Source organism: Oncorhynchus kisutch, unplaced genomic scaffold (assembly GCF_002021735.2).
Source record: "Oncorhynchus kisutch isolate 150728-3 unplaced genomic scaffold, Okis_V2 scaffold4054, whole genome shotgun sequence".
In the NCBI taxonomy this organism is placed as follows: Eukaryota; Metazoa; Chordata; class Actinopteri; order Salmoniformes; family Salmonidae; genus Oncorhynchus; species Oncorhynchus kisutch.
In genome coordinates this window covers 137946-157452 of record NW_022265999.1, presented here as the reverse complement: position 1 = coordinate 157452, position 19507 = coordinate 137946, and the positions used below count along the sequence as shown (strand labels likewise).

The 19507-nt window shown below is 47.4% G+C and overlaps 2 protein-coding genes across 6 annotated transcripts; one reads left to right on the top strand and one right to left on the bottom strand.

Moving 5' to 3' along the window:
- The first annotated feature begins 28 nt into the window (after window positions 1–28).
- LOC109886264 (transcription factor Dp-1) lies at window positions 29–11658 on the top strand. Of its 4 annotated transcripts, none has more exons than XM_031822059.1 (12): window positions 29–159; window positions 1594–1676; window positions 2984–3050; window positions 3683–3786; window positions 4317–4438; window positions 6607–6778; window positions 6965–7111; window positions 8388–8456; window positions 8602–8753; window positions 9274–9440; window positions 9561–9639; window positions 9861–11658. In XM_031822059.1, exons 2-12 carry the CDS (start codon window positions 1665–1667, stop codon window positions 9970–9972), a joined length of 1203 nt encoding a protein of 400 aa, XP_031677919.1. In that variant the 5' UTR covers window positions 29–159; window positions 1594–1664; the 3' UTR covers window positions 9973–11658. The 4 variants fall into 4 exon arrangements, with proteins under 4 accessions (XP_031677919.1, XP_031677921.1, XP_031677920.1 ...); XM_031822061.1 differs by having other exon boundaries at window positions 52–441; XM_031822060.1 differs by lacking the exon at window positions 29–159 and adding an exon at window positions 546–894.
- A 7-nt stretch (window positions 11659–11665) lies between these two features.
- Window positions 11666–18801, bottom strand: LOC109886265 (potassium-transporting ATPase subunit beta-like). 2 transcript variants are annotated; one of them, XM_031822062.1, is made up of 8 exons: window positions 18632–18801; window positions 18375–18546; window positions 17450–17578; window positions 15785–15898; window positions 14830–15029; window positions 14631–14693; window positions 14371–14463; window positions 12263–12421 (listed from the first exon to the last, which is right to left on the bottom strand). In XM_031822062.1, exons 2-8 carry the CDS (start codon window positions 18484–18486, stop codon window positions 12263–12265), a joined length of 870 nt encoding a protein of 289 aa, XP_031677922.1. In that variant the 5' UTR covers window positions 18487–18546; window positions 18632–18801. The 2 variants fall into 2 exon arrangements, with proteins under 2 accessions (XP_031677923.1, XP_031677922.1); XM_031822063.1 differs by lacking the exon at window positions 18632–18801 and having other exon boundaries at window positions 11666–12421; window positions 18375–18486.
- Window positions 18802–19507: the final 706 nt, after the last annotated feature.

The following is a 19507-nucleotide window of genomic DNA, read 5'->3' as shown; positions in this document are numbered from 1 at the left end:
ATGACGTTTACTTTGTGCGTGTCCAATAGTTTCTTTCACATTTCAGACACCGCCAAGCTCAGTTTGGAGTCGCACAACTCTGGAAGCTCAGCAGCCGGAGATCTCAGTCGGAGTTTGGGACAAATGCTAACAGCTGATTCGGGAGATAAAATCAGAAAAGTGACTTCATTCTTCCAACTTAATTGATTTATTGATGAAGTAGAAGAGTTAGTTACATTTTGTACGCTGAGCAATTACGTTTTTATTTCGCTGGGTTTCAGTTTCAGTGGAGTAGAAGTAGTTAACTAGCGTACGTTAGCTAACGTCACTGTCCATCAAATGTATGACTGTTGCACCTAACGCTATCGATCAAATGCAGAGGCCATTCGAAGCCGTTTAGCTAAGCAAAATCGAAATAAGTTTGACTTGTGGCATGTCATTCAATCACATTTCTACCCATAGGTAAGGTAGCGAACTTAGCCTGCTAGGAGTACAACATGTCAAATATATTTCTCTTAATTTTTTAGCTAGCTGGCTACAAAAATGGCTGACTCGGCTTCTAGCTAGCAGGTAGTTAACGTCCTCTAGTGAGTGCACTCTACCGTAAATAAAACATTATTGTCCACATTATCGTTACTAACTAATGAATGTCGAACCGAAAAGCGGTTTTATCAAACAATAACCTTAATGTTAACTGACTGGCTGTTCATTCAAACAACTCATATCGTTGCGATGAGCTAACGTTCGCTAATATATAGCTTGTGTCGACAGGCAGAACGAACTAGCATGTTGCGTGCTAACTTTAGGACAAACAACATGCTAGCTAGCCATCTGTCAAGCTTGCCAAGCAACCATCTTGACTGAAATTGCTACAAGTCATTCGTTCAATTACTTTCTGTCTTTGTAAAGATGCAGGTAACTAGCTAATTTAAAACCTTTGATCTTGGACTCTGAAACGTTTGTGTTAACTTGCTAGTTTATGTTTGCTTCGCTAACGTTAGTTTTAGCTAGTTTCCTGTTTGGAGGTTCATTTCGACCTCATCTGGCTGCAGTAACTGGGAGTTGCGGATCAAGAACAACGAGTGAGAAAGGTCGTGGTAACTAGTTGATGGTTGTAAATACTCGTGATTTAAACATGTACAATGGTGGTTCACCTAACTTTCTTGCTAAATATATCTAGCCCAAGCTGCGGAACATGTATGATTGCATGTAGACTAATGCGTAGTCAGCTTCTGGATCCAAATAGCTGCTGTTGTGCTTCCCCTGTCCGGCTATGGGAACCTTCTGTCGTTCATTGTTGTATTTACGCGGTTAGGTCTATGATCTGTTCTCAATGGCCCATAGTTGGCAATAACTGAGTGTGGAGACCGATTTATGTTGTATGTTGAAACCAAGTTGTTTCCAAAGCTTCCATGCGGCCTAGTGGAGTGTTGTGGTTTGAATCCCTCAGGGGATAAAGCCAGTCTAATCCAACCTTGTACAATAAGTTAAACAGCAACAGTTTAGCCCATCTACAATACATGTCCATTCTGCATTTCTTCTACAATCTTAGTTTTACAACACTGAACTGGAGGCATCTTCCTTCCCCCCTCCCCTTTCCATATTTTGCTTTAGGGAAGCAATTGCTGAACATCCCAAAGAAACCTTCTAGAAGACTTCATCTCCCACACATAGGAGCTGATATCATGGCAATGGATGTGAGTTCTGGGCCAGTGTTATACAGTGCAACCTGTAGTACTGCGCCGGAGTAAAAGTGTGTAACCTGTCGTTCTGGGCCAGAGTTATAGTGTGTAACCTGTCGTTCTGAGCCAGAGTTATAGTGTGCAACTTGTCGTTCTGGGCCAGAGTGATAGTGTGCAACTTGTCGTTCTGGGCCAGAGTTATAGTGTGCAACCTGTCGTTCTGGGCCAGAGTTATAGTGTGCAACCTGTTGTTCTGGGCCAGAGTTATAGTGTGCAACCTGTCGTTCTGGGCCAGAGTTATAGTGTGCAACCTGTCGTTCTGGGCCAGAGTTATAGTGTGCAACCTGTCGTTCTGGGCCAGAGTTATAGTGTGCAACCTGTCGTTCTGGGCCAGAGTTATAGTGTGCAACCTGTCGTTCTGGGCCAGAGTTATAGTGTGCAACCTGTCGTTCTGGGCCAGAGTTATAGTGTGCAACCTGTCGTTCTGGGCCAGAGTTATAGTGTGCAACCTGTCGTTCTGGGCCAGAGTTATAGTGTGCAACCTGTCGTTCTGGGCCAGAGTTATAGTGTGCAACCTGTCGTTCTGGGCCAGAGTTATAGTGTGTAACCTGTCGTTCTGGGCCAGAGTTATAGTGTCCAACCCATATAATTAGAATGAACTAATTCTACAGTGGAACTTTTTTCTTCTCTGACCATCCAGATCCAGTTTAGATCATTGCTTCAGGGACGAACACACAACTAGATTGATTAACTTCCCTTTGTGGTTTGAGTGGTACAGGCTAAGTTGCTTTGAAGACCTAATCAACTTCCTGATTTAGCAGTGGTGGGTCTCACCATACCAAGTGGTTGTTGATACTTCCTGATTTAGCAGTGGTGGGTCTCACCATACCAAGTGGTTGTTGATACTTCCTGATTTAGTTGCTTGCTGTTGTGCAATTATCATCTGACAAACAACTTTAAACATTATTTGACCATCTCCTTCCATTCATAGTAACTAGTGGTTTATGCTCCACAATTTGGGAAACACTGGACTAGTGTCCACCCACCTACACAGTTCAAGATGATCGCGGAGGTCCTCAAACTCTAGTGTACACAGATCGATGCTCAATTGTTCACTCAAAGGTTGCCGTGGAAATGGAGCAACACACTCACAGTAAACACATTTAGTAATCCATTGACCTCGGTCCAGCAGCACCTCCTAGCTCCAGACTAGTATAAAGCCAACTAGTGAGGAGAAGAGAATCTAGAGAAGTGTGTAGCTCCTGGTGTTTCCATGGTGACAGTGTGGTGGTGTGGCCATAACAGAACATTGTGGTCTTTAGGCGGCTGTGATCGGTGCCAACGGAGAGATGAAGGTTTTCTACAACCAGAACCTCAGTCCCAGCAAAGGTAGGTAACCACATCACCCAGGGTTTCCCCTAGTTATTTTAGTATAGGTGGACTGCACACTGGTGAACACTGGCAGGGGGGGGTAAGACTTGGACAGGGGTGGCTGTACTGGAGAAACACTAGAAGCATTATGATAATCAGCCGCTCCTCCTGCAGAATGGGAGTTGATGGCAGGCTGTGACTCTCGCCTAACTAACAGAGGAGGGCAGTGTTGCCCCCTATTGAGACATTCTCTCTGTGGCCAATCACGGCGTAAGTGATTCCAGGGAGCGGATCTCAATTAGTATTGTCGCGGTACTTCTGTGGCAAGGAAACAAAACATCAAGCAGTTTTAATTTCTTGAGGAAAAATGTCCTTCTGTTAGAAACCAACAGCATTATGTTGTCACCTGGAGTCCCATTTATTCATTTAGCAAACTATAGCACCCACAATTTTACATAAAGCTGATTTTAGTTTTTTATACGACAATGGAGTTCAGTCTAATTCATGTTTTCTTTTTTCCAATAAGTAATCTGGTGTGATGGTGATACTGGTACCGTGACAACCCAATCTCAAGTAGTGCACTATATAGGGAATGGGGTGCTATTTGGGACACACCCCTGGTGTTATAAGTGTTCTTCCTGTCCCTCCAGGTGTCCTGTCCCTGGTGACAGTCCACCCACAGTCTCTCTCTGTGGGGAAACAACTGCTTCCCAAAACCCTGGGGCCCTCCAACGTCAACATCGCCCCACACATGGTGAGACACAACACTACCACTTCTAAGAACCCCTCTCCTCGTCCTGTCTGAGGGCCCCTCTCTTCCTCGTCCTTTCTGAGGGCCCCTCTGCTGCTACTAGGGAAGCACTGGGCTTCCCATATTTCTGTGGCGATAAAGCCTTCATACTAACTTTGAACCAGGCAGGGCGACCTGTGTGTGTGACCTGTGTGCATGTGTGTGTGACCTGTGTGCATAAGCTAATCACAAACCCTTCAGTCAGCGGGATTATAATAAGAACTCCTCATCAACATGATCATCCTATGAGCCCCAGAGCTCAGGGTTCAGCTAGAGATGCATAGACATAGAAACCCTAGTTCTATAGAGAGATCTAGACCCCAGCCACGATATGTTGATCTGGCTAGCCGCCATAGCTTCTAGTATGGTGTAGATATATGCTATATAGATCGCTCCTCAGTGCTTTGAAAGAAGCACATACATTTTAATTTCTTTCATTTATTGCTATTTTAAATGTTATGTCTGCATTGTAACTGTCCCTCCCTATGTCTCAGGTGATGGGTACCCCTCAGAGGCCCAGTGGGTCAGGGGGGTTAGTGATGGGCAGCCCTCACACACCCAGTACCCAGTACAGACCACAGAGCCAGCCCCCTGATGCATCTCCCTGGTCCACCGGGTAAGACACATACACAATTGTATACAAACACTCTTCATGCTGGTTATGGTCAGCTGGTCGTTATGGTCACCTGGTCGTTATGGTCAGCTTTAGGTCAATTCTCAGCAAGGAGGCTGGCAGACTTCTTGGGAAAGTTCTCTCTCTTGTTAAGAGGGTGACATGTCACTACATTAAAGTATTCACACCCCTGGGCTTTTCCCAAGTTTTGTTGCTACAGTTTAGGATTACATTTGGATTGAATTGTTGCTTTTTGTCAATGAGCTACACAAAATACTCTGTAAAAGTGGGAAATTATTTATACCATTTTTTAGAAATGGAAAATAAAACCGATATCTTGATTACATAATTATTCAACCAAGTCAATATATGTTAGAATCACCTTTGGCAGAGATTACAGCTGTGAGTCTTTCTGGGTAATAAGTCTGTAGAAGCTTTACACACCTGGATTGTACAATATTTGTCCTTTAAAAAAACAATGTATTCAAGCTCCGTCAGCCATTTTCAAGTCTCGCCATAGATTTTCAAGATTTAGGTCAACTGTTACTAGGCCACTCAGGAACGTTCGATGTCTTCTTGGTAAGGAACTTATGTTTTAGGTTATTGTCCTGCTGAAAGGTGAATTTGTCTCCGTGTCTGTTGGAAAGCAGACTAGGTTTTCCTCTAGGATTTTGCCTGTGCTTATAGCTGTATTCTGTTTTATTTTTATCCTAAACTCCCTTGTCATTGCCGACGACAAGCATACCCATAACATGATGCAGCCACCACAGTACTTGAAAATATGAAGTGAAAATCAGTGATGAGTTGGATCTGCCATTAACATAACACTTTGTATTCAGGACATTGGAAAACCTCCCTGGTCTTTGTGGTTGAATCTATGTTTGAAATTCACTGCTCGACTAAGGGACATTACAGATAATTGCATGTGTGGGGTACAGAGATGAGGTAGTCATTTATAAATGTTAAACACTATTATTGCTCACTTATGTGACTTGTTAAGCACATTTTTTACTTCTAAACATATATTTAGGCCATAACAAAAGGGTTGAATACTTATTGACTCGACATTTCACATTTCAGTTAAAACATTTCAAAAAATATAATTCCACTTTGACATGATATATATGTGTGTGTGTGTGTGTGTGTGTGTGTGTAGATCAGTGACACAACAAGGGGTGTGAATACTTTCTGAAGGCACTGTATGAAGGAACTTCTCTCTTCCTAGTCTCTATCTCTACATCAGCCATACTCAACTGGTGGATAGCCGTCTCTCCTGCTCTGACTTCTCTCTCAAACTCCTGCTCTGACGTCTCTCTCAAACTCCTGCTCTGACGTCTCTCTCAAACTCCTGCTCTGACGTCTCTCTCAAACTCCTGCTCTGACGTCTCTCTCAAACTCCTGCTCTGACGTCTCTCTCAAACTCCTGCTCTGACTTCTCTCTCAAACTCCTGCTCTGACGTCTCTCTCAAACTCCTGCTCTGACGTCTCTCTCAAACTCCTGCTCTGACGTCTCTCTCAAACTCCTGCTCTGACGTCTCTCTCAAACTCCTGCTCTGACGTCTCTCTCAAACTCCTGCTCTGACGTCTCTCTCAAACTCCTGCTCTGACGTCTCTCTCAAACTCCTGCTCTGACGTCTCTCTCAAACTCCTGCTCTGACGTCTCTCTCAAACTCCTGCTCTGACGTCTCTCTCAAACTCCTGCTCTGACGTCTCTCTCAAACTCCTGCTCTGACGTCTCTCTCAAACTCCTGCTCTGACGTCTCTCTCAAACTCCTGCTCTGACGTCTCTCTCAAACTCCTGCTCTGACGTCTCTCTCAAACTCCTGCTCTGACGTCTCTCTCAAACTCCTGCTCTGACTTCTCTCTCAAACTCCTGCTCTGACTTCTCTCTCAAACTCCTGCTCTGACTTCTCTCTCAAACTCCTGCTCTGACTTCTCTCTCAAACTCCTGCTCTGACTTCTCTCTCAAACTCCTGCTCTGACTTCTCTCTCAAACTCCTGCGCTGACTTCTCTCTCAAACTCCTGCGCTGACTTCTCTCTCAAACTCCTGCGCTGACTTCTCTCTCAAACTCCTGCGCTGACTTCTCTCTCAAACTCCTGCGCTGACTTCTCTCTCAAACTCCTGCGCTGACTGACTTCTTCTCTCATTCCTGCTCTGCCTGTGTTCCAGGAAGCGTGGTACTGGTAAGAAGGGGGATAAGAACGGGAAGGGTCTTAGGCATTTCTCCATGAAGGTGTGTGAGAAGGTGCAGAAGAAGGGAGTAACTACCTACAATGAGGTGGCTGACGAGCTCGTGGCAGAGTTCAGCGCCAACGACACCCTCCTCTCGCCCGGCGACTCGGTGAGACACACAGCCAATTAAAAACCATCAGACCAGGGTTTCATCCATACAACAAATAGCCCAATCCGAGTTCAAGATGCACTGGTTCTGTACAGTCCTAATGGGCCCGAGTCAGAAGTAGTGCACTACAAAGGGAATAGGGAGCCATTGGGAAAACGACAGCAGCTCTGTCTCTCTCCTCCGCAGCATTCCTACGACCAGAAGAACATCCGACGACGTGTGTACGATGCGCTCAACGTGCTCATGGCCATGAACATCATCTCTAAAGAGAAGAAAGAGATCCGGTGGATCGGCCTGCCCACCAACTCAGCCCAGGAGTGTCAGAGCCTGGAGGTAAGAGATCGGGAGGGTTCCGATCCCGGGGGGGTAAGAGATCAGGAGGGTTCCGATCCCGGGGGGGGTAAGAGATCGGGAGGATTCCGATCACCGGGGGGGGGGTAAGAGATCGGGAGGGTTCCGATCCCGGGGGGGGGGGCGTGGGGGGGGGGGGGGGGTAAGGAGATCGGGAAGGGTTCGTAGCCCGGGGGGGGGGGGGGGGGTAGAGATCGGGAGGGTTCCGATCCCGGGGGGGGGGGGGGGGGGGGGGTGGGGGGGGTAAGAGATCGGGAGGGTTCCGATCCCGGGGGGGGGGGTAAGAGATCGGGAGGGTTCCGATCCCGGGGGGGGGGGTAAGAGATCGGGAGGGTCCGATCCCGGGGGGGGGGGGGTGAAGAGGGGAGGGTAAGAGATCGGGAGGGTTCCGATCCCGGGGGGGTGGGGGGGGTAAGAGATCGGGAGGGTTCCGATCCCGGGGGGGGGGGGGGTAAGAGATCGGGAGGGTTCCGATCCCGGGGGGGGGGGGTGAGAGATCGGGGGTTCGATCGGGGGGGGGGTAGGGTTCCGATCCCGGGGGGGTAGAGATCGGGAGGGGTTCCGATCCCGGGGGGGGGGGTAAGAGATCGGGGGGGTTCCGATCCCGGGGGGGGGGGGGGTAAGAGATCGGGAGGGTTCCGATCCCGGGGGGGGGGGGGGGGTAAGAGATCGGGAGGGTTCCGATCCGGGGGGGGGGGGGGGTAAGAGATCGGGAGGGTTCCGATCCCGGGGGGGGGGGGGTAAGAGATCGGAGGGTTCCGATCCCGGGGGGGGGGGGGGGTAAGAGATCGGGGAGGGTTCCGATCCCGGGGGGGGGGGGGGGGGGGTAAGAGATCGGGAGGGTTCCGATCCCGGGGGGGGGGGGGGGGGGGGGGTGTAAGAGATCGGGAGGGTTCCGATCCCGGGGGGGGGGGGGGGTAAGAGATCGGGAGGGTTCCGATCCCGGGGGGGGGGGGGTTGGTAAGAGATCGGGAGGGTTCCGATCCCGGGGGGGGGGGGTAAGAGATCGGGAGGGTTCCGATCCCGGGGGGGGGGGGGTAAGAGATCGGGAGGGTTCCGATCCCGGGGGGGGGGGGGTAAGAGATCGGGAGGGTTCCGATCCCGGGGGGGGGGGGGGTAAGAGATCGGGAGGGTTCCGATCCCGGGGGGGGGGGGGTAAGAGATCGGGAGGGTTCCGATCCCGGGGGGGGGGGGGTAAGAGATCGGGGGGGTAAGAGATCGGGAGGGTCAGAGCCTGATGTATTCCTGTCATTGTCAGGTGGAGAGACAGAAACGACTAGAGAGGATCAACCAGAAACAGTCTCAGCTTCAGGAGCTCATTCTACAGGTAAACACCCCCTTCACTGTGGGAACATACACACCTATTAGAAGACACTCACTCGGTTTTGCTGGTGGCTTCAACGTTGCCTGAATGTCATCTCAACGACGTTGACTGAGCGGTATCACAACGTTGTGTGAATGTCTCGGTGCAGCAAATAGCGTTCAAGCGCCTGGTGCAGCGGAATCGTGCAGCGGAGCAGCAAGCGGGCAGGGCTCCGCCCCCAAACTCTGTCATCAACCTGCCCTTCATCATCATCAACACCTCCAAGAGGACCGTCATCGACTGCAGCATCTCCAACGACAAGTAAGAGACCAGAGACTCTGGAATACACACACAATTACTCTAACAACTCTCTTTGAGACACCTTGGGACATGGGAGTGATGCTTGGGGGTTGGGACATGGGAGTGATGCTTGGGGGTTGGGACATGGGGGTGATGCTTGGGGGTTGGGACATGGGGGTGATGCTTGGGGGTTGGGACATGGGGGTGATGCTTGGCGGTTGGGACATGGGACATGGGAGTGATGCTTGGGTGTTGGGACGTGGGAGTGATGCTTGGGGGTTGGGACATGGGAGTGATGCTTGGGGGTTGGGACATGGGAGTGATGCTTGGGGGTTGGGACATGGGAGTGATGCTTGGAGGTTGGGACATGGGAGTGATTTCAAATTCAACACCAAACCTCATCTAATCATACCTGCCTCTGCTCTCCCTCCTGCCTCTGCCCCCCCCCCCTTCTCTCCCTCCTGCCTCTGCCCCCCCCCCTTCTCTCTCTCCTGCCTCTGCCCCCCCCCCCCCCTCTCTCTCCTGCCTCTGCCCCCTACAGGTTTGAGTACCTGTTCAACTTTGACAACATGTTTGAGATCCATGATGACATTGAGGTGTTGAAGAGAATGGGGCTGGCCTGTGGTCTGGAGGTGGGCCAGTGTTCACCAGAGGACCTGAAGGAAGCCCGCACCCTGGTGCCCAGAGCCCTGGAACCCTATGTTACAGGTCAGTATGGCTGGCTCCCACAGGGCACCCTATTCAGCCTGATATTCTTGGGCTGGGACTGTGTAAAGGAGGTGGTAGAAATTGTGTATTTTATTATAACCCCCCCCCCCCCGCCTCCAGAAATGGCCACGGGTCCAATAAGCAACGTCTACATCACAGGAACCTCGTCTACAAACGGAGGAGGACGGCGTCACACAAGGTGAATCTCTTCTATAGAGATGTACTTCAGAGCTCATTTCCCTGTCTGTCGGGTGGAACCCCTCGGTGGTGCTTCCTATGCTACAACAGGCTTTGTTTCAAGTGTGCCCTCTATCCAACTCTATGATCTCTCTTTCTGAGCTCTTTCTTTCAATGTTCAGGAAGTGATGTAACAGGCAGGTCTTAACTAATTCCATCTTCTGTTTCCTGCTGTATATTCAGTAGCTCCGATGGCACGGTGGCGTCCATTTCCAACGACTCGCGAGGCTACACCCCCGTGTCCTACATGGCAGACGAGGAAGAGGATGACGAAGACTACGACGACAATGATTAAATCAGTAGTTTCTCACTCGGCCAACTCTTAACAGCCCAGTCTGATGACTAACCAGCTGTGTTCCAAATGGCTTCCTATTCCCAATATACTGAACTACTTTTGACCACGGCCATATTGGCACAGAGGTAGTGCACTGTGTAGGGAATCGTGCCATTTGGAATGCATGCAGCCCATGTCCCATGAACAAGTCTCTCTCCCTTCCTCCAGCTCCATCTCAGGCCTTCCCTCCACCCCACCAAGCTATCTACGAGGAGGCTTCTCCTTCCTCAACTGCCTTCAGAATGCACAGAGCTCACCAACGCAATGGCCTTCTGGGAAACGTAGTCTTTGCTGACACTATGACTGTATAATGCCTTTTGTGGGAATTGTAATTTATTTTTTTCTCTCCTTCTGAAGCTGTGATTACTATGAGTATAATCTCCACAACGTGCTCCTCTACAGCCCGCCTCCTCGTTACAGGAAATGGAATCTTTCTCATGTCAAACTAGTTTTTTGTTGTTTCTTGCGTGAACTGATACACGGCCACAGAAAGATTCCCTCCAGAAACCTGAGATCTGCCTTGTGTGGCTGTATTACAGTGTTTAACACCATGAACAGTAGTGGTGTCATTGACATGACAGTGAAATGACTTCCTATACAGCTCCCAGGGGAGAGGGAGTGTGTGTAGCTCCCAGGGGAGAGGGAGTGTGTGTAGCTCCCAGGGGAGAGGGAGTGTGTGTAGCTCCCAGGGGAGAGGGAGTGTGTGTAGCTCCCAGGGGAGAGGGAGTGTGTGTGTGTAGCTCCCAGGGGAGAGGGAGTGTGTGTGTGTAGCTCCCAGGGGAGAGGGAGTGTGTGTGTGTGTAGCTCCCAGGGGAGAGGGAGTGTGTGTGTGTAGCTCCCAGGGGAGAGGGAGTGTGTGTGTGTAGCTCCCAGGGGAGAGGGAGTGTGTGTGTGTAGCTCCCAGGGGAGAGGGAGTGTGTTTTGTACTTATTTGTAGTTATATTTTCTTATTTTTGTGTGACTTTCTTCTGGCAGCTATTTTAAAGATGGGTCAGAATGTGTGTTTTTGGACGGTCACTTGGCCCTGCGTGTCACTGAGTACCTACAGACAGCAGAGGCCAAATGTCCCTGTGTGAATACCTACAGACAGCAGAGGCCAAATGTCCCTGTGTGTGACGGTTAGAGGAGACAAGGCCACTGTTCATAATCTCAGAATTGGAGTCGAGAGAAAGTTGTTGTAAATTGGAAGCGGTTCTCTGCCTGGCTGGCAGGCAGCCCGTTGAGATAGAAACGTACCAAAATGATTCTAAACATCTCAATGCTCTACTTAATGAACGACACCCAGAGTGAAGTATGATTCTAAACATCTCAATGCTCTACTTAATGAACGACACCCAGAGTGAAGTAGCTGCGTATTATCAATGAAGTGAACTTTGGGGAGGATGGAGCCATTCCATAGGGTTGTAACAAGCTCAAGACTTCAGGATTGTGGCAAAAGCCAAAATAGGGGAGTCCACTACAATGACCCCCCCCCCCCCCGCCCAAGGAACTTTTGTAAAGCTGAAAACATGTTGACTGCAATACAATGACCCCCCCCCCCCCCCCCCCCCCCCCCCCCCCCATGCTGACTGCAATACCACATACCTTTTCTTTCTGTTATCTAATGAGTTTGGAAATTATAGAGAATAAATATAGAGGGTGTTTGAACTTGTTGTCTTTCTGGGTTTGAATACATGTTTAATATTTATGGTTTCATTATGATACAATGCATATAGGTAACGTATTGGTTGTACAAGCAGCACTCCATGAACTATATGTTAAATACCCTTCCTAGAAGATATATAAAAGAGAGAGGTCAAATGAAGCAGAACGACCACTGTTTCAGGTGAGGTGCTGGCAGAGTAGGACACTAGGAGGAAGAAAAGGGAGAGCCACACCCTCTAGGACCTCTGATGCAATAACTGAATTACCATCATACCCTGAAGAAGACAGCTGGTTATTAGGTTGTTGTTGATGAGCTAGTGTGAGACTCCTTTTTCACGGGTTACCAGATTGCATTGGTTGGGATCATAGACGAGGATAGATGGATAAAACTGGGTGGGAACGTCGATGGGTGAAGGACATAGTTGTTGACGAAATTGTGAAGATATCTTCCCACAGACTACTTTAAAATGGAGAAAGCCCTCAACTGCACTCCCCATTCTGTCACAAAAGTCCTAATTGCAAAGATGAGGAACACTATCCAGCTCTATGGCTCTGACCATGGTTAGGACCTAGATGGTTGGATAGCCGGCTTTTCTAGTAAAATATATTATTTCAGAGCCTTGATCAGGAAGACCACCTTCCCCTGGTATGGTTCGTATGAGTCTTGATAGGCGATGTTGTGGGCCACCACACGACACTGGATCTTGGCCTCCCTCTCTTTGACCAGGTGGAACTTCACAGCCACTAGAGGGTTAACGTAGGTGGGCTGTGTGGAGGAAGACCAAGAGAGGGTTCATGCCAATCATGTTTATACATAGTTGGATAGAGGACACCAACTGCCACAATGCTTGTTTTTAACAATTATGTGCTCTCTATCAAACTCTATGATAAAAGTGCCTTCAAGATGTATTCAGACCCCTTGACTTTTTTTGTGAGTTTTATTCTAAAATGTATTTAAAAAATTAACAACTCTCCTCTGCAATCTACACACAATAGCCCATCATCACAAAGCGAAAACATGTTTTTAGACATTTCTGCAAATTGTATTAAAAATAAAAAACACACCTTATTTACATAAGTATTCAGACCCTTTGAGACTCGAAGTTGAGCTCAGGTGCATCTTGTTTCCATTGATCATCCTTGAGATGTTTCTACAATTTGATTGGAGTTCACCTGTGATTAAATTCAATTGACTGAACATGATTTGGAAAGGCACACACCTGTCTATAGAAGGTCCCACGGTTGACAGTGTACGTCAGGGCAAAAACTGAGGTCGAAGGAATTGTCCGAAGAGCTCTGAGACAGGATTGTGTCGAGGCACACATCTGCGGACCGGTACTGAAACATTTCTGCAGCATTAAATGTCCACAAGAACACAGAGGCCTCCATCATTCTTCAATGGAAGAAGTTTGGAAACACCAAGACTCTTCCTAGAGCTGGCTGCCCGGCCAAACTGAGCAATGGGGGGGGAGAAGGGCCTTGGTTAGGGAGGTGACCAAGAACCCGATAGTCACTCTGACAGAGCTCCTTTGTGCGTATGATTGTCCTTCTGGAAGGTTCTCCCGTCTCTGCTGCACTCCACCAATCAGGCCTTTATGGTAGAGTGACCAGACGGAAGCCACTCCTCAGTAAAAGGCACATGACAGCCCGCTTGATGTTTGCCAAAAGGCACCTAAAGATTCTCAGACCATGAGAAACAAGATTCTCTGGTCTGATGAAACCCAAGATTGAAGTCTTTGGCCTGAATGCCAAGCATCACATCTGGAGGAAACCTGGCACCATCCCTACGGTGAAGCATGGTGGTGGTAGTGTCAGGTTGTGGGGAGGTTTTTCAGCGGCAGGGACCGGGAGACTAGTCAGGATCAAGACAAAGATGGAGCGAAGTACAGAGAGATCCTTGATGTAAACTTGCTACAGAGTGCTCAGACGGGTGAAGGTTCACCTTCCAACAGGACAACGACCCTAAACACAGCCAAGACATCGCAGGAGTGGCTTAAGGACAAGTCTCTGAGCCCAGACTTAAACCTGATCTAACATCTCTGGAGAATCCTGAAAATAGCTGTGCAGCGACGCTCCCCATCCAACCTGACAGAGCTTGAGAGGATCTGCAGAGAAGAATGGGAGAAACTCCCCAAATACAGGTGTGCCACGTTTGTAGCGTCATCCCCAAGAAGCCTCGAGGCTGTAATCGCTTCCAAAGGTGCTTCAACAAAGTACTGAGTAAAGAGTCTGAATACATGTGAATGAAATGTGATATTTCCAGGTTGCAACATATATATTTTTACTGTTTTCGTTTTGTCATTACGGGCTGCAACGTAACAAAATGTGGAAAAAGTCAAGTGGTCTGAAAACTTTCTGAATGAACTGTGTCCATTGCTGTAAATCAATAGAGGGGGTTCATGCAGGGGTGTATCCATTAGTCTTGACTTTTTTTGCGAACGGAAACAGTTTACCCCAAACGGGAAGTGTTTTGTCTCACGAAATGTAGAGTTTGTATTGGGACAAATTCAGGTTTATCCTTCCCCGACTTGTTCCTTTTTGTTCTGTTCGCTTACGTTCGATTCCTAGATCAAATGGTGAATGGATGACAATGCAAAACGTTTTGCAATGTTATTTGACAAATGAATACACCCCAGGGGTAAGTGAACCCTGCATTGAGTTTCACAAAATAACACGAGTTCCATGGAGAGAAGAAGACGTGGTTGTCGTGGTTACCTGAGCCAGCTTGCCGTAGTATGGGAAGTAGGACAGGTCGAAGGTTCCGTTGGTGGGGAAGTACTCCATCATGTCTATGTTCTCATGGCCACTCTGCACACACACACCAACCATCCATTAAATACTGTTGGCAGACTAGATTTAACGTTCTGAGAAACTGTCTTCCTGGCCAGCCATGTTGAGCAGAGCCACAGATTTATTTCTATATATATATATATATATGGCTTTGGTGTTGAGTAGCCATCTTGGTTTATACTCACCAGTATAGTGCAGTTCAAATGAGGAGCCATGCCAGTCCCGTTGTTGGGCAGGAAGTTGATGATCTGGGTTAGAAACGTCATGCATGTCAGTGCAATTTCCTAATAGGTTATAAATGTATTATAATGTGTTATAACATCCTCACTTGTAAATGTCATGTTCATAATGTAATATTTCCAGCTGGTTTGTGACTGAACGCACCCTGTTCATCTTGATGATGACGCAGGGCGTGGTGCCGTTGTAGCCGAACGTCGGGTCGTCCAGGCCGGAGCAGCGTCCCAGCATGCTCTGGGTGAAGCGACAGGAGTACTTGGTATGGTGTGGAGCCTCAAACTTCTCCTGTTTAAAGTACTCTCCCCTGGTGCAGTTATGGTTAGACTGTTGAGACGTGTCGTTGTAGGCTGAGAGAGGAGTCAGACAGAGAGGTAGAGGAGAGAGAGAGAGGAGTCAGACAGAGAGGTAGAGGGGAGAGAGAGAGAGAGGAGTCATACAGAGAGGTATAGGGGAGAGAGAGGAGTCATACAGAGAGGTAGAGGGGAGAGAGAGGAGTCATACAGAGAGGTAGAGGGGAGAGAGAGGAGTCAGACAGGTAGAGGGGAGAGAGAGGAGTCAGACAGAGAGGTAGAGGGGAGAGAGAGGAGTCAGACAGAGAGGTAGAGGGGAGAGAGAGGAGTCAGACAGAGGTAGAGGGGAGAGAGAGGAGTCAGACAGAGAGGTAGAGGGGAGAGAGAGGAGTCAGACAGAGGTAGAGGGGAGAGAGAGGAGTCAGACAGAGAGGTAGAGGGGAGAGAGAGGAGTCATACAGAGAGGTAGAGGGGAGAGAGAGGAGTCATACAGAGAGGTAGAGGGGAGAGAGAGGAGTCAGACAGAGAGGTAGAGGGGAGAGAGAGGAGTCATACAGAGAGGTAGAGGGGAGAGAGAGGAGTCAGACAGAGAGGTAGAGAGGAGTCAGACAGAGGTAGAGGGGAGAGAGAGAGGGAGGGAGAGGGAAAAAATGAGGGATTTAATGATTTGTGATGAAGGGAGGTCAAAGCATTGACTAGCAACTGTAGTAGGTTGGTTTGAGATAGTTGACTGATCAAGTCTGAAATGGGATGGAACCCTCAGGGCTAGACAAGAGGAGTCCACTATGTAAGGTGCCATCTTGGACACTGACGTTTGAGGAAGTTGCTGAGGCAGTTGGACATCTTCCTCTGGCTGGTTTTATCAGACAAGTTGTAGCTGAGTATTACATCCTCCTCAATGTATGTAGGTGGCCAGACCATCACCCCTACAGACACACACAGACACACACACAACGCAGAGGTTAGCCGACACCATCCCAGATATGGTCACAGACTGTATAAACTACAGAGATAGTTTAGGGGAGGGGAGGGGGTGAGAGAGAGAGGGGGGGGGGGGAAGAGAAAAAGAGAGCGACAGAGAGAGAGTGTGAGAGGGGGGGGACAGAGAAGGAGAGAGAGAGGGGGTAGGCAGAGAGCAGGGAGGGCCAGAAGGAGATGGAGGGGAGGGTGAAGGATGCAAGGGACAATATGTACTTCTTTACAGGAGCAGTAAATAGCAAACAGTAAATAGTAAACAGTAAATGGTAAACAGTAAATGGTAAACAGTAAATAGTAAACAGTAAATGGTAAACAGTAAATAGTTAACAGTAAATGGTAAACAGTAAATGGTAAACGGTAAACAGTAAATGGTAAACAGTAAATGGTAAATAGTAAATGGTAAATAGTAAATGGTAAATGGTAAACAGTAAATGGTAAACAGTAAATAGTAAACAGTAAATGGTAAACGGTAAACAGTAAATGGTAAACAGTAAATAGTAAACGGTAAACAGTAAATAGTAAACAGTAAATGGTAAATGGTAAACGGTAAATAGTAAACAGTAAACAGTAAATGGTAAACGGTAAACAGTAAATGGTAAACAGTAAATGATAAACAGTAAATAGTAAACAGTAAATGGTAAACAGTAAATGGTAAACGGTAAACAGTAAATAGTAAACGGTAAATAGTAAACAGTAAATGGTAAACAGTAAATAGTAAATGGTAAACAGTAAATAGTAAACGGTAAACAGTAAACGGTAAACAGTAAATGGTAAACAGTAAATGGTAAACAGTAAATAGTAAACGGTAAACAGTAAATAGTAAACGGTAAACAGTAAACGGTAAACAGTAAATGGTAAACAGTAAATGGTAAACAGTAAATAGTAAACGGTAAACAGTAAATAGTAAACAGTAAATAGTAAACAGTAAATGGTAAACAGTAAATGGTAAACAATAAATAGTAAACCGTAAACGGTAAATAGTAAACAGTAAATAGTAAACAGTAAATGGTAAACAGTAAATGGTAAACAGTAAATGGTAAACAGTAAATAGTAAACAGTAAACGGTAAACAGTAAACAGTAAATAGTAAACAGTAAATAGTAAATGGTAAACAGTAAATAGTAAATAGTAAACAGTAAATGGTAAACAGTAAATAGTAACAGTAAATAGTAAACACTAAACAGTAAATAGTAAATAGTAAATGGTAAACAGTAAATCGTAAACAGTAAATAGTAAACAGTAAACAATAAATAGTAAACAGTAAATAGTAATTAGTGAAGGGACATTTTTACAAATGTGCTGAATCTGTGGGCCCTGGTCTAAAGTAGTGCACTATATAGGGAATAGGGTCCTGGTCTAAAGTAGTGCACTATATAGGGAATAGGGCCCTGGTCTAAAGTAGTGCACTATATAGGGAATAGGGTCCTGGTCTAAAGTAGTGCACTATATAGGGAATAGTAGGGTGCCATTCGGGACACAGTTTTCCATCTCAGTTGTTACCTGGTGATGTTAAGCGGTCCTGGTAGTCTGGAGTGTAGGGGTCCAGGGTGTACATCAGAGTCCAGATGGCCAGACAGAACAGGCCAGTCATTATCACATAGAACGCTACATAGTACAGACTGATGTACACTACAGAAGAGAGGAGAGAGAGAGAGGATGGGGGAGAGTGAGAGAGAGAGACAGAGAGAGAGGAGAGGGGGAGAGAGAGAGAGACCGGGAGAAAGAGAGAGAGGGAGTCAGTCTGTTCCTGCTTTAGCCAACTGCTCTTGCCTGGCCTCATTCAACAACGATGATGACAGGGCTTGGTTGGTAAATGAGTCTGCCACCTCTTGGCCTGTCTGTGGTCTGGTTGTGTCTTTATGACTGACTGAAGCCTATTGGCCGAGGTGCCCTCTATGGGTGAGAGCTGTGGTTTATCTAAATGTGAGATCGTCCAGAGGTCAGAGGGAGAAGTCTCCCCTCACTATTGGCCGAGGTGCCCTCTATGGGCGAGAGCTGTGGTTTATCTAAATGTGAGATCGTCCAGAGGTCAGAGGGAGAAGTCTCCCCTCACAAACCAACCAGCTTATCAGTCAAACTGCTCTCTCTTCAATCTAATGTCCACACACTGAAATAACACCACACACACTGAAATAACACCACACACACTGAAATAACACTACACACACTGATATCCAAAGGACACAGCAAAGTCATGTGTGAGTTCTGTACTCGGGTCACTTTAATCTCATGGAGCCAGTCTAGATGAGTGTTTCAATTAAGTCTGAATATTGCATATACTCCAACAAACCAACAACAGCTTCTTTACCAACTCAGACAAACACACACACACACACACACACACACACACACACACACACACACACACACACACACACACACACACACACACAATCACACACCTTTCCCACTCTGCAGTACATACCCCATTTCTCAGGTGTTCTTCCGAACATGGCGCCAGTGTCTGAGTTCCACACGAAGCGACCGAAGTCCTCACACCGCTGGCCACACGTCCTCTTCTCCTTCAGGGTTGCCATGTTGGTGGGCTATAGGATCCAGCTACACCAGGAGAGACCAGTGGGAGATGTGGAGAGATGCTGTACAGGGAGGAGGGATACCTCGTCACAATCTGGCAACCCGGCTTCACTCCTCACCTGGTTATGGTGTCTGAGAGAAACCTACTGTAGGACTTGTCTTCTTTTATTTCCTCTGTCTCTCCTTGGTTCCTTTGCTTTTTTGGGATGTTTCTGTGCCTGTTTCTCTCAGCCTGTATTCTAATACTGCACTACTGTTGTGTTCCTAGTTCTACTACTGTACAGCTGACCTCTCTCTGTGGTGTGACCTACACTATGTGACTGCGTACCCTTAGACTAGACTTTTATACGTGGTGATAAGGGCAGCCTCCGGGTGTAAGGACAGACGGGGGCGGGGCCAACCCTGCTGTGACCTCACCCAACATCCCCTGTGTTCGCTGCTCAAACAGAACCCAAGAAGGCTGTGTGACCTTGGTGTGATACTCTACTGCTCTGTAACTAAATGATATGTCCAGGACCTTGGTGTGATACTCTACTTCTCTGTAACTAAATGATATGTCCAGGACCTTGGTGTGATACTCTACTGCTCTGTAACTAAATGATAAGTCCAGGACCTTGGTGTGATACTCTACTGCTCTGTAACTAAATGATATGTTCAGGACCTTGGTGTGATACTCTACTGCTCTGTAACTAAATGATATGTCCAGGACCTTGGTGTGATACTCTACTGCTCTGTAACTAAATGATATGTCCAGGACCTTGGTGTGATACTCTACTGCTCTGTAACTAAATGATATGTTCAGGACCTTGGTGTGATACTCTACTGCTCTGTAACTAAATGATATGTCCAGGACCTTGGTGTGATACTCTACTGCTCTGTAACTAAATGATATGTCCAGGACCTTGGTGTGATACTCTACTGTTCTGTAACTAAATGATATGTCCAGGACCTTGGTGTGATACTCTACTGCTCTGTAACTAAATGATATGTCCAGGACCTTGGTGTGATACTCTACTGCTCTGT

Excerpts from the sequence above, each read along its gene's own strand:
- LOC109886264 (XM_031822058.1), top strand. The coding sequence starts at position 959 with ATGTTTGCTTCGCTAACGTTAGTTTTAGCTAGTTTCCTGTTTGGAGGT. Across the intron at positions 1,677-2,983 it reads CTGATATCATGGCAATGGAT|GCGGCTGTGATCGGTGCCAA; the intron begins GTGAGTTCTGGG and ends TGTGGTCTTTAG. Across the intron at positions 9,441-9,560 it reads CCTGGAACCCTATGTTACAG|AAATGGCCACGGGTCCAATA; the intron begins GTCAGTATGGCT and ends CCCCGCCTCCAG.
- LOC109886265 (XM_031822062.1), bottom strand. The coding sequence starts at position 18,486 with ATGGCAACCCTGAAGGAGAAGAGGACGTGTGGCCAGCGGTGTGAGGAC. Across the intron at positions 14,694-14,829 it reads TCATCATCAAGATGAACAGG|ATCATCAACTTCCTGCCCAA; the intron begins GTGCGTTCAGTC and ends TTTCTAACCCAG. Across the intron at positions 12,422-14,370 it reads ACTACGGCAAGCTGGCTCAG|CCCACCTACGTTAACCCTCT; the intron begins GTAACCACGACA and ends TCCTCCACACAG.